At 40.8% G+C, this 14,368-nt stretch overlaps 1 protein-coding gene across 3 annotated transcripts in view; it reads left to right on the top strand.

Moving 5' to 3' along the window:
* GPRIN2 (G protein regulated inducer of neurite outgrowth 2) overlaps positions 1-14,368 on the top strand; it is a 43,197-nt gene extending 28,829 nt beyond the window's left edge. For all 3 annotated transcript variants that reach the window (XM_019286628.3, XM_010400859.4, XM_010400860.4), the window contains one exon: positions 8,125-14,368. In XM_019286628.3, the coding sequence (XP_019142173.3) occupies positions 8,141-9,931 (1,791 nt within the window). In that variant the 5' untranslated portion in view covers positions 8,125-8,140 and the 3' untranslated portion in view covers positions 9,932-14,368. The remainder of the gene's footprint in view (positions 1-8,124) is intronic.

Below are 14,368 nucleotides of genomic sequence, written 5' to 3'. Positions count from 1 at the left end.
GAACATGAAAAGCTGCCATCTTGCGGCTATATCTGTCCAGTATTTTTAAGGCAGATTTGAGCTTACTTTGCCACTGCAGCTGGTTACAAAGCTTTTATCTCTGTTGGCACAACACTGAAGCAAGGGAGTGAGTTTCTCGGGGAGGTTGGGAATGCTAGACAGGCTCAGCTCTGTGCTTTTGGCCACCTCCTTCCAGCCAGAACAGAGCACACACATGGACTGTCCATCCACTGGAACAGGCTGTGACACAGCTTTAGCTGTCAGAGGGGCACTTGCCTGGCAGGAGGGGTATCCCACTGCCCTCACACTCAAAAGTGCATGGGATGTCCATAGGGCAGGGAGGCTGAGTTCATACCTTCCCTCTAATTGTTGCTGTTAAGCTTTCAAGCAAACAGCAGAAATGATTCTTTGAATATTTTCTACTAAAACACATGAATTTGCAAGTAGATATTCTAATCACTTAGCCAGTTTGGGTGGAGTCTGTTGGATATGCAAACTGCTGGACTCTTGTGCAGGTTGCATTGATATCCAGCTGCATTCCCTCGCTCAGAGATTGAAGGAGGCTGTAAGCAAGCTTCTGGTTTTCTGTATGGTTTTTAAGTTCATGCTGCTGCCCAGGCAGCTGTGATTCACACAGTTGGCAGGCGTGGGCCTCTGATGGGCAGAGGCTTGCTGAGCAAGCTATGGCCATATGCTTTTGTGGAGTTCCAGATCAACGGGGTTGCTTTGGAGCTGGTCTGCTCAGGGCTGAAGGGTGGGCACAAAAATGGACCTCTGAGGAGCATGAGTTGTTCAATACCAGACCAATGCTCCTCCAGTTGGAACATGTGATGGAATAGGATTTGATCCCCTGCTGTGAAGAGGAAAAGGCTCACTAGTGTCTCTCTTTGAAATAAATCCAAATGTAGGTAGGCCATTGTGTATTTTCTGCGTTAAAGATGAATTCCTAAAGAGACTATCAAACATTTTTTTCGCAGGACTTCTGCACTGCCAGGGGATATCAGTAGCCATCAATTCTTAAGAGCATAATCCTGGCATCTGAATTAACAGTTTCATTTTGCTTAATTCTGTTCTGCTTAAGCCAGAAAGACAATTATATTAATACACCACATCTTTAGGTATGCACTATTCACTGTAAGTATGATTCTAGGTCAATGTTGTCTGCTGTCATTATATTTGATTTGTTTTGTTAAAGCCCCAGCTGGTGAGAACAGCTGATTACATGACCACGTCATCATGTTTAATTTGTACTTGAAAGTTTTAAGTGTTCTAACTGAAAATACGAGCTTTAAAGAAGTGAGCTGTCAAACAGTAAAATTGAGCATCAAATATAACCGCACAATATCTCATTTTTTAGCTCTGTCAGGTATATTGTAGGGTAGTTTGTATGCTGAGGCAGATCTCCACATGGAGATATAGTGGGAGTAATGTTTTGCTTATAAAATTCTTCTAAAAAAAGATCAAAATCCGAGAGGTTTTTGAAGTTGTTTCTGGGAGAGATGGTTAAATAAAAAAGGTGGCAAAGAAGATGCATGTTGCAGTAGCAAATCATGTGGTGGTGTCAGGACGATGTGCCAAAACATGCCTCCCTTGTGACAGAGTGCACCTCTCTCTGGTTTCCCAATAATTTATTTATGGCCATGTGAATTGTCCTTCCTGGGGATTCAGCTGAAGATGTCACTGAAATGGTCTCCTTTGGTTCATCTGTATCAGGTTCCTCTCTCATGGCACTTTCATTTTAGCCTTTTTCATTTTTAGGATTCAGAGTTGTCAGCTCTGCTTTGCTAGCTCAGACTGTGCCAGGGTTGTGGGCTGTCCCTGGTCCTTAAAAGAGAATGCTGACCTTCCTGCATGGCTCTTCTAAGCTGTTGGGATAACTGTGGGCACAGTGGCCCTGTCTTTCTGCACCAAGGTGAATGTATTGGCAAACGTCGGAATCTATCACTTTTCTGATGAGGCAACTCATTTGTTGTCCCCTGCTGAGGCCACTGGTAAGCAGGGCACCCATGGCACCCTCAGCATTTGGGGAAGAGGTCTCTGCTGTGGTCCTCAGTAAGGAGAGAGCCACGGTTCAGTAACAGGGTAAGGGGGACTCTTCACTCTCAATCTTGTTACCAGTCTCTGCAGAGAGATACCTGCCCAGCATGCTCAGCACAGGATGGGGGAAAGACAAAAGTCTTTTAGGAAAGCCTGACAAAATGGTAATTAGCAGAAATGAACGAGGCTGTGAGCAGTGGGTTTGTAAGGGCGTCAGACACACGGCCTCTGCTTTGGCAGTGCTGAGCACTGAGGGTCACAGCTCTCCTGCTCTCGTGTTTTCTAGCCTGTCAAATGTACTCCTCCTCCTTGTAAATTATGGTGCCAGTGCCACGCCCCACTGTCACCAGTGCTTCTCGCAGTGCAGAACTGGAAAACAACCCCATTCCTCTGCATACACAGCGTGCACTTGTCTGTTGTGTACATCTGTTGGTACCTCTAGATGCCCAGACCAATCTGTCCTGTAGATCTGTCTGATACTTGGAAATACTTAGGATGATCGAAAATATTTACAAAAGGGCATTAGCAGATTAAACTGAACAAGGCATCGTTTGTTTATTATGCTATTCCAAAATGGAAAGCCTACAGGAAGATGATGGATTAAAGGTTAAGTGATTGGAGTCTCAACCTGAGTCTTTATTAATCTAGTTGACAGAATTTAGAGAAATTATTTTTTGTATTGACAGAATTTAGAGAATTTTTTTTAATGTTCCCTGACAAGTGATGCCTTTTCCCCTACTGTAACTTCTCTTTCTTCCTTTCACTTATACCTCACCAAAATAAAATAACAATTAAAGACAGCAACAACAAAACTCCTAATGCCAGACACTTGAATCTCTAAGCTTTTTACCATGGCTAATCCTGTTTTGCCAATGCCTTTCAAGTGGTTTGACTCCCCCCGCCCAATGTAAATGTTAGTGATTACTGCTAATGAACTTTTTCCTTCAGTAGTAGTAGTAGTTAGGGAGAGGCCATCAGACTCATAATGCTATCGTGCCAATCTTTGTCTAAAGCAAAACAGATCTTTCTTATCTCGTGCAAGTAGTTCTCAATGCGGGCAAGCAAGGACAATTTTTAGACATAAGCACACTCTTATTTTTTTAAGTTTTGATGGTATAAGATTCTTTTACATTAGTACAGCTCTAAAAGAAATGAATGTCATATTAGATAATGTTCCTTTTTATGTCATTTTACCACAGTAAACATGAATCTTAGGAGTTTAGTCATGGATGGCAGTAAGGAAGCCACATTGCTTATAATACAGCAGGCCTGAAGAGAACCCAGTGTGAATATACTGAATTGCTTCTGGTACCTGAGGGAACTTGGCTGTTTAGGCAGAAATGCAGGTTTTCCTGTATCTGCTGTCTTGTGCCCCAGGCAGGGGTCAGCAGTGTTTATGGCTAAGGGACAGCTGCGCCTTAGGATGTAATTAGAGTTCTGTCATTTTAACTATAAACATCTCTTGACTTTGAAATTTATAACCATGGTGTTTGTAGTAAGATTAAACTAAAGTTAAGAACCTCTATCTAGCAGCTTTTTATTCAAGTAAATTTCTTAATTAATTTCTTTAATTAAAATGACACTATTCTTCTTGTATAAAATATACTTGTGTTTGTCTTGGAGTTTGGTGCTGCTGCAGAAATTCTGTGTTTGCCTTGTGAAGCTGATTATTGCTCTGCAGGGCCAGAATGATGCAAATGAAGCAGCAAATTCAGGACAAAGACCTTGCAACTCTCTAACACTTCTCAGAAAGTGCTAATGCTGCCATGGAGGGTCCTGGTCAGCATCCAAAAATGTTGGTATGGATCAAATTGCTTAGCTTTTCCAAATTCCACATTTGCATATTAGTGTTCTCACCTCTGAAACTGGCTCTGATTTTATAACTTTTTTGGAGTCAGATTCTGGTTTTGGAAGCATAAAACCAAATATTATGAAGAAAAAAAGAGGTTTTTTTGTTTGTATGATCAGTCAAGTGAAGATGGGTGAAACATCTTGCAGTCATTATTACAAATCTTGTTGACATGTGGGTTGACCATCAGAGTTATATAAAGCAAAAATAACTGTGGAAGATTTAGAGAAGTAAGTCTCTGGCATTGCATGCATGTTTCTAGTAAATAGTATTAAATTTCTCTGACTCTTCCCAAATTCTGCAACTAACTTGTGTTGTTTAATGTGTCAGGTGATTCTCACTGCCTCACTGTCTGTTAACTTACTATAGTAAGAGAGTACCAAATGGGGGATTTTAAAAAAGAGGGAAAAGGACTTTCTACATGGGCAGATAGTGATAGGACAAGGGGAAGCAATTTAAAACTAAAAGATGAGAGAGTTTAATTAAAAGTATGTGTGTGTAATACAAAAATACCAAAGAATTTTAGAATCATAGTTAATTTACAGTGAATATCTTTCAATTAAAAACATACATTAGATTTAATATTTTGAGACTAAATTTACTGGTGCATTAAATAGGTCAAAACTTTAATCATAAGTCATAGCAAAATACACATTTGTTGCTTTAAAGTAGTTCAGTGGAATTAGTGAAAGCAGCCTATATCCCCTCATAAGCTATCTGAAGCTAAGCCAAAAATAGTGAATGTTAATTCCATTTCTATCCTAATCCTTTCTCTGCTTGTTTAACAATTTTCTATATACTCATAGCAGAGTATCTGCCTCAAAAGTTTATTCTTTCTTGTTTGTCTATTCAGGTGTGGATTTCCTTTGAAATTTCAATTTGAAATCTTTCCGACAAACTCAGAACCTAAAGTAGATATTTCTGAGTAAAATTCCTTTCCTATAAATTACATTTTTACATTTTAAAAATGAAAATTAAGCCAAGCAGTCTGCTCTGCCCAGCACATACAAAGAAAGTTGGTTTGGGTGCCTATGTACCCACAAAATCAGTGTGTTTCTATCCATGTTTCATGTGGGTAATCCCTTCCTGATTAGCCAATTCACAAAATACAAAGGTGTTGCATGGCTGTGACATTGGAGAGGTTCCATGTCTGGGGTTGGATTTTTAAAAAGTTTGGCACCTCATTCTCGGTACCTGACCCAGCCCCTTGCTGGTAGAGGTGTTGGAAGGACCATCCAGACCCTTCTGCTTGCCGGCCTTTCCCAGAAGCCGTGGGCTGGACACCGGGCTCACGTGGGAGGTCCGACACTTTGAGGGGTGTGCATGCGGCGCTGGGCCCCTTCTTGAGGGATCTTTGTGCACCCTGAGCAATCAGTGGCAGCAGTGCTTGTGTGAAATGCAGAATTTGGGAAGGCCCAAAGCCACAGGAGAATTGTTACAATTGTGTTAGCATGGAACACTGGTCGGTCTGAGCAATGAAGTTCAAATACTATTGGGAGTAGCTGGTTAGAATATTCTACATGTACATGTGTAATATATGTCTCATTGGCCCATGTTTGGTCTTGATGTCACCTGCAGTGGGGCAAAAATAAATTTCTTCAGAGTTCTCTTTGGAGGTTTCATTGCCAGCATCACCCTGGACATTGTTTTCAGTGGACTGTTTCATCCATCTGAATGTGTTTTGTGTGACATGATGGATCAGTTTCAAATGTGTCACTTCTTTCAGTTACAGAGGCTTCTGCAGCCATGCCCATTGCTACATAAAGAAAGCAAAGAGGGGCCTTGGTTTCTGTGTACATGTACGTATTTGAACCTCGTAAACTTTGTAAGAGAGCCCTTCAAACTTCCCACAGCCTCATATCATTTGTAACAGGGTGTGTTTGAAGCTTCCTTTCACCTGAGTCTCAATATTTGTGTCTGAGGATTTCCATTAGTGTTTCATCCAGGTGTGTGTGAGAGCCTTTGCAGATGTTATCTTTTAAAGAGATTAAATGTAAGGTTTTCACCTTGTAGGCAGCTATTGCTCTGGTGTTTAAGCCTCTTGACTCCTTTGAACCCTGTGTAGCAGACTATACTCATGTGTGGAACTGGCTGCAGGAGAAGTAACACGTATGTAGGATGGGAAATGACCTTTTTTCTGCATACAGTCCAAATTGGAGCAAACCCTATGCTAGAGGACATTGCTGCTGGTCACAAGTCCCAGCCACACAGTCCACAATGAGAAGTTTCCTAAGAATGTGATTGCAGATATTATTATTTTTTAATGTTGTCCTGCTCGATTTAATTTCTTTATGGAAAACAGCCAACACAAGTGGATTTCAAGTGATGGGAAAATCCAACCTGTTAGCCTGCCAAAGTTAACAATGGAAATGGAATTACAAGCACTGATAGGTGCCTGGATCAGCTGTACATCTCTTGGTTGGCAGAGGGAGCAAAAGGCATGTTCTTATCAGTTACGTTGGTACATGACTCTTGGGGCCTGTAAATATCACATTAAAAGGATCACGTATGAGAAGCTTCTCACTGAGAGGGTTGAATGTGAACCCTTGCAGCCACCATGTGTTATGAGCAAACTTCCTTGTTACATTTGCAGAGCGCTTTTGTTCACCATGTATATGTACCTTTCCTGTTCCACACATTCATTTTTATTCTAGTGATATAGTGCACAAGAAATTGTGCAGGTTTCTGTAGGAGATCTGCTAAGGAGGCAGAGTGCATGGAGCGTATCTGAGGGAAAGTTGTCTAAAATGAGAAATTCTGGCTTTCACTCTCTACATCTGTACAAAATATCCAGTAGTACTTGGCCTGGACAATGCACAAATACTCTGGATCTTTCTGCTCAACACAATGAGTTCTTGTAGAAAAGACATATATGTATATGTGTGGATAGATACAGATATACAAGCATATTAAAATCACTTTAGTTGTACAAATGTTGCAACACCTCTGTGACATCAAGGGAATATGTGTAGTCCATTGGTAGAGGATCTGATTCAATCAGAAAAAATGGATCGCTAAATCTGGTGAGATTCAAAATCTTCAATCACAACTTCTCTCAGATGTGAAACTGCTAACATAAATGTTAATAATGTATAGGACACTGTACCAACTGGTAGAAACAAGGGTTTTCTAAAAATGGAAGTGACTGAGTGCACTAAAAAAAAAAACAGAAAAACTGCAAGACTTTGGTTAAAGAGGTTCTTGTTTTGTTTTTACCCTGCCTCTGGTGCCATGAATGTGCACCTTCCACAGCCAGCATGAACTTGTGGATTTGCAAAGCTGAGTGGCCCAAGAGCACAGAGCCAAGAGCCCCTTAACAGAGGCAGTGCTGAAGTGCAAACTCTCCTTACAGAGAGAGGGGAATTTCACCTCCAGCCTTTCAGTGGATCCCTCTTTGCACCACCTCCTGTTGTGCCAGTGGTGAGCACAACCTGGAGTGCTGCCCAGCATTATTTGTTTGGGAACACTGTCAGCGACCTCACACTGGCCTGGCAGAGGTAATTTCCTTGGGTTTCATGTCATCTCTGCCACAGGGGGTCAAAACAGCTTTGTTCATACCTACTGTACACTTGTGTGGGCTCTGAGAAAACAGTGGACTAAACTGGTGATCTTCTTGTAACATGAAATATCAAGAAGCTTGTTAGGAACGGTATGGGGAAAAGGGAGAACTTGTTCAGTTGTTGAGGTTTTAAGGTTGAAAAGCTCCAGCAGCAACTGGATAACTTCTGAAATAACAATGTCTAAATGAAATGGCTAAAAACTAAAAATTGTTTTTGTTTTGACAATACAGTTAATATCATTGGCTTAATGACCACTGTGGTGAAAAGCTATCTAGTATGAAAATACCTGTGTCTTTGCTTAAGTTACATAACATCTCTGGATGTCCCAAAAATGGCTCCAGTGAATTTGGGGAGATGATATTTGTTAATGTTGAGACAGTTATTGTCAAAAGGTAGGAACCAAGGAGGATTTTTTCCTTTTGTGTTTTGTGAATTGGAAAAAAACCCCAGAACTACAATAAATCCTGTCTCTAATTTAAGGAAAAACTCTTTGGGGAAAGTGAAAATGCAAACTGACTGGTCTGAGTACACCTAGACTAGAGTACTGTGCTTTTTAAAAAGTACTTGTGAACTGTGAAAAGCAAGAAGCCCAAGCAGAAGGTCAGTAGAGATTATAGTTTCTAGTACATTTATTTCCTACTTAAATTGCTTCTTTTTCTTTTCTACCATTTCCTGCAGATCTCTCTTTTTTGCCATGTCAGCTGACAGCTACCAGCTCCACACCCATTCCTACCAGGACCCTCTAAGTTCTACTTGTCACAGTCTCTTGAATGTCAACAGTCACCCCCTATCCAAGAGCTCCTCAAATCTGGCCTGTATTGGGCACTCAAGGAGTTTAGAGGAAAGGCAAAACAAACAGGAGCTGAAGAAAAGCCATAGTAGCACCATCTGCCATATCCTGGAAAACAGGAGTGATGCAAGGAGTGTGCAGAGTCCTGGATGGTCCTTCTCACAGCCTGGGATGATGGGACTTGGATCAGAGGTCCAAACCGTAAATGACCAGTCAGCCAATGACCATTCAGAGAGCAGAACTAAGAATACAAACCATGTTCTTGTCACTGAACAGTCCTCAGCATCCCGAGGAGTGGGGGACACTAAGATGTGTGTAAAAAGCAGCACTGTTCAGAATGTTTCTTCAGCCTGCTTTGTTCACCAGCAGAGCATGTGTAAAATGGAAGAATCAGGAACTGCCCTTCAGAGAAGCCACTCAGACCTAACCTGCAGCTGCAAAGAGCAGACTTACGTCACTCACATAGAAACCAGTGCTACTCACTCCAGCCTAAGCTCTTCTGGTTGCAGGCATGGTCCACCAGTGGCTAGGATGTCTTTCCAAACACAGAGATATGGATCAGAAACAAATGAAAATACATCTCACTACCAAAACCTTGTGACTCATCTTCCAGTTCTTCCTAGAGACCAACAAGTACCCACAAATACCTTTGACAGTGGCAGTATTCCACGTAACACTACTGTTTACACAGATCCTGGAACATTTCACGCTGCTGTTCTAGGACCCCACATGCCTGGAAATGGTTTCCCAAACAGGACAATGTTCAGTCAAGCCCCTGGGATTATTCATGGTGGTCTGACTTATGGTAATATTCCAAACTCTGCATACTCTCCCATGGTGATGACAGTTCACAACAACTCTGTGGGGCCCTGCAGTCTCAGGCAGGACACCCTGAAGGCAGATGCCACCATCCCGGCCTACTGCCACTCCTTGCCCATCCCATCCATACAGCTCGTCCCACGGTTGGTGTGCTCCATTAGTGAGACAGGAAAAGAGCAGGCAGAACCTGGCTACTTTCATTCCTTTTCTGCTTCAGACATTCTGACATATCCTAAGCTGGTGTCTTCAGTAAGTGAATCAGGCCTGGATGCCAAGAAAATCCTGAAGTGCTGTAATGTTCCTGGAGAACAACTGCAACATGCTCAGCAGGAGAGAGCTCCTTCAGAAGCCAAGGCTGCCTGTGTTGCCCTGAGCAGCCAGCAAGGTGCAGACATGGTAGTGACAACTAAGGATATGTGGACTATGACTTCCATGAATGACATAACCAAAGGCCTGAAACCAGCTCTTGAGCGTAGAGATGCCGAGGTACAAACTCTTCCAACCATGGAATGCAAATCAGTGGCAACAAGCCCAGTGGCTGCAGCAGAAGGTCACTCACATGTGTTCCCAGAGGTGAACCTGGAGCAAGACTTGGAGGCCCCCAAATCTCCAGTTCGTGAAGTGAGATGGGATGATGAAGGAATGACGTGGGAAGTGTATGGGGCATCTGTGGATCCAGAAGTCCTCGGGGTAGCCATTCAAAAACATCTCGAGTTTCAAATAGAACAATTCCAGACAGACCCTGCTGCGGCAGCTGAGAAAAGTAATGCGAAGCCACGCCCTGAAAAACCTGGGAAAAAAAGGCCTTTCAGAACAATGATGCATTCCCTGAGATATCCAAGCTGTTGTGCTCGCTCCAGTACTTCAGTGGAATGAGCACAGCTGTAGGGTGTAGGATAGTTGTGCTGCTTTTAAATTGTACATTAATGCTGACTCTTAAGTGTTAACGCAGTATATGTGGACAGCCCGTACCAGAATGAATGGAAAAAGTTCAGTGATCATCAAGTATACACTAAAGCAAGGAAAAATCCATGGCTGGACCATATAACAGAGAACATAAGATTATACTTAAATAATGCTAACCAAATGCTCTTGACTGTATTTAATGTAGCACTGTTTTCCTCTATGTTAGTTTTAAACTGTATTGTAAGGAATGAAACTTCTTTTTAATGATGCATCTTTTTGAAGTAATGATGACTTTTTTCTGTATTTTAATAATTTAAGGTTAGAAAACAAAGTTGGAAAAGTATGCTTTAATCAAAGTTCCTAGCTTTCAATCATATTCCCTTAAATTGTTTTGGCAGCTGTTTTTCTGTTAATTTATAATAATCCTGACTATAAACCCACTTTAACTGTAGACAAAAAAACCAAACTAGTGTAATGTTCTATGACAAAGAATTGTAACTTTTTTCTACATAACTGTGAAGTAATTTCAGTGTTGCTAGTCTGAACTCTTCCCTTAGCAAGCTCATGTACAGTTGGAGGATGCTTCATCAACTTTCCAGTTAGTTTGTAGTTATGATGAATTACACTCTAAATATCCAGAACTTACGTTTACCAAGTGATTGACACAAGTGTACAGTGTTACCAAAGATGACTAATGTAATGTGAATTACTTACTGAATGCTTGTTTAGAGATCTGAAACAGAAGCTGTTCAGAGTAGTCTGTGGCACCACCATATCCCACAGCTCAAGAGCAGTTTTGGTTTGCTTGTATTAAAAGTAATTTCCAGTGAGTTCTTTCTATGTGCATCTATCCTAAACAGTATTATTTGGCTGTTGCATAAGCCACAGGGGACAGTTTGCACGTAACCTTTGCCTGTCTTGTGTTCCCTCTCTGGTGTGACGTCAAGCATCTGCTGAAAATGAGACCTTGTGTCTTCCCCAAAGTACAGTCCTAAGGTTATTCTGAGTGCCTTGGTAATTTGGGCAGCTTAAAGATTTATTTTCTTCTAAAAACAACTTTGCAAACAAGTGTTCAGTGAGAAACCTGTTATGATAGTGTAATGCAGCCATAGTGCAGGGCCTGTTTGAAGTGAAAGGTTTGTCAAGGAAGCTGAGAATACTATTTCCAGTGTCATATGTGCCTTGGTCAATGTCTAAGATTCTTTAGGAAACGAGATGTGCAATGTTATTTTTCATGAGGAGAGAAGAGAAACATTCATTTGTGTCTCAAAGGAAAATTTGCAGTGTCTGAGAACTTACTGCTGTGGAATTACCCACTCGTACTTCAAATGTGTGTGTTGTGGTTTGTTGGTTTGGTTTGGTTTTTGTTCCAGTTAGTTAGCAGGCTGTCTACAAAATGTTCACCCAACGTTTGTGTATGCACCAGAGGCCCTGGTGATCAGGACAGCTTTAAAATTTCATCTAGAAAATCCTTAAATGTAGGACCTGCTAGCTGGAATGTCCTGTGATGCATTAATTTAATAATGTAGAATGGTTCAAGATCAAATTTTCACTCCTGGGCAAAGTGGGATTTAACAGAACTGGCTCCTGTGAAACTCACCTTGAGTTCAGGAGGCTTCCTTCAGACCCTGGGACTTTGGCCACAATGAAGTCTGAGCTCAAAATGAGTTTTATACATACCAAGTGTGAAACCACTGGGATATAATGCCTTTCTCTGGATGCCTCTACAGCTGTGAGCATCTAAGTTCTGATAATGATTCTGGATGTTAAAATACCTTTTACTGAAGCTTTAATAGGAGAAAGGAAGTAATGAGTAACTAAATAAAATTACTCTGCTCTTATTTAGAGTTTAGCTAAGCAGTTCCTATATTGGCTTTTTTAATGGTCCAGAATATTGTACATTGATTTTTTTCCTTTCTTCAAACATTACACTTTGAGAATTTTAAGCACTATAGGGGTCTAAAGCCTTGTGTTGTCAGTTAGCTTGTCCTTGAGTGTGCAGGAGAATTAAAGATTTGAAGAGTCAAACTAAAGCTTTAAAACAGTGGCGTACCTTCCTCCCATGACCATTGTAATCCATATTTTTAAACTATTTGACATGTGGAATAATCTGTATTCTCCTTCCCACCCCTGCCATTCCAAGCACTTCTCCAAAGTAAAGCCCCCAGCTCTAGGAAGGTGATATCATGGGACCAGTATCAAACTGGTCAGAAAGAGAGTTTGCAAAAGGGACTGGAATAATACAGCAAAGTCCCTAGAATGCTTTGGCTATAAAACCTGGAACAACTCTTGTATTTCATACAGTTCTGGTGTAAATTACTTATGGTTTATGCATTGGTATGACTTGCTACTACACTAGTCCTAAACATTGATTATCATTCCTGGATGAGAAAAATAAATTACAAGTAAAGGGAAAGGATACCAATGATTTGCGAGTCCAGAAAAACAGATGCTCACTCATTATGTGCATTCTGAATCTTCTGGTTATTAATCAGGGTTGCTGTTATTTACAAAAAATTGTGTTTATGTTTGAGGACTTCCTAAACTTTTGGAAAGGTTTAAAGTACAAGAATATAATGGAAATCCGAGAAAAAAACCCAACAGCAAACACTCATCTTAATATTAGCTACAGAGATAAAACAAGTTGTTCCATTTGTACGATCGGAGCCTTAAAAACAGGGTTATTTGGATTCACTTTGCATTTGGGTTCAATTTAAGAAAACATTTAAATGCAGCCATTTTGTACATTAAGTATTCTCTGTTCAAGTGTTACTCTTGTAAATGTGAGTACTCTGACTCTGTTTTGTAATATTTTCTAACTTAGGAAAATCCAAGTCCATTATAGTCTACTCTTAAGTATAAATAAAGTAGCAGGAAAACTCACACTAGATTTATAACTGAACACAGATGTTTGCCAAGCTAGGGTGAAATCAGGGTGTATTATTTTCTCAAGCCCATTTGAAAACCAGTTTGCATTGCATCATGCTGCCTCTGCTCTCCACCCTGAATGCTCAGGTACCAGTTCCAGGTGAGCAGATTGGGGCTGCCTTTCCCAGGAATCCTCAGGGAGGGATGCACTGACACACTGGGTACTTAACTCTTTTGCCTCAGTGTGCCTTCTTTGCCTTGGAGAACAGCCCCGGTTAATGCAGTATTTTGGATATGTTATGTTGTCCCTAGACACTAACTAATGTCTCTAGAAGGAACTCATTGTACATTGTACATTGATACTTAATGGCTGAGAATGATAATGGGCTGAGATGCTTAGCTCAGTGGCTCAGCACAGATTGAAGGCAATTGATACTAATATCAGTATTCTGTTGAAATAGTCCTGAAAAGGTGTTAGAATAATTCATTTCATTCTGAATTAGTATTTACTGTTACCATTCCTAAAGGAGAGGCCAAAACCTGTCAGACATTTGACACTGACTATTATCATTGAAGTTTCAATTTGAGATAATCTTTGCCTGCGGGGTTAAATACTGAAATAGAGGGTATTATCTCAATGCTTTAAATAAAAACCTTCCGTAGATAAATCAGTTCTTTAAAAAGAGCCAAAACAACAGTTGCTTAGTCATTGTCATATCAGTTACTTTTAAAATAATTTCATTTATTTGTTTGGTCCTCACCTGAACATATTTTGCTTTAGGAAACCCTGCTCCAGAGAAAGCCTATCTTCCTTCCAGATGTAGTTTAAGAAAGTTTGTGTTGTACAGCTGAGCCAAAAGGCCCCACAGACAACACTTTTGCACAGTCCTTTGAGACAGGGGCGAGTGAGAAGAGGAAAAGGTAGTCAGCTGTTCTGTACCAAAATGTAACCAAGATGTTCCAGGGAAAAAGAGCATCTCCTCTGTACAGACAGAGCAATGTGTTTCTTCCTGATCACTTCTCTGCTTATAGCCAGTAAGAATAATGACAGACTGGACTAATTGCATTATTGGATAGACATTTAGTCTTTTAAATCCAAAGCAGTAACGACCTGTCTGGAGATGTGCTGAGGTAAGAGGCCTTCTAGAAGGATGTTACTCACTATTAAAGATTGAATAAGGAAAACAGTGTAGCTTTGCTCTAGGAAAAGTAATGTGTAGTGAGGTTGGGTTAAAGCAGAAGCTCAGAGTGGAGGTGAGATCGAGGGACCCTAGCTCCACAGAGGAAACAGGGCTAGATGTCCTCCAGACACTGCTACTGTCCCCTATCTCAGGAGCTTTTCCAACTGTGAAATTGGAATGTTAATACTTCATTGCCATCTGTTCCTTTCAGACATGTTGAGGTGATTAATTTGTCTTCTTAAGCCCCTTGAAAATGAAAGCAGTTTATTAGTGCTAAGTAATACTGTTAACTGGCAAGAGAGAAAGAGGCAGTATGTGGGTTTATGAGTTGGAAATAAATAATTCTAATCAACTCTCA

The sequence above is a fragment of the Corvus cornix genome, chromosome 6 (assembly GCF_000738735.6).
Source record: "Corvus cornix cornix isolate S_Up_H32 chromosome 6, ASM73873v5, whole genome shotgun sequence".
In the NCBI taxonomy this organism is placed as follows: domain Eukaryota; kingdom Metazoa; phylum Chordata; class Aves; order Passeriformes; family Corvidae; genus Corvus; species Corvus cornix.
This window is presented reverse-complemented; position numbering and strand designations above follow the sequence as displayed.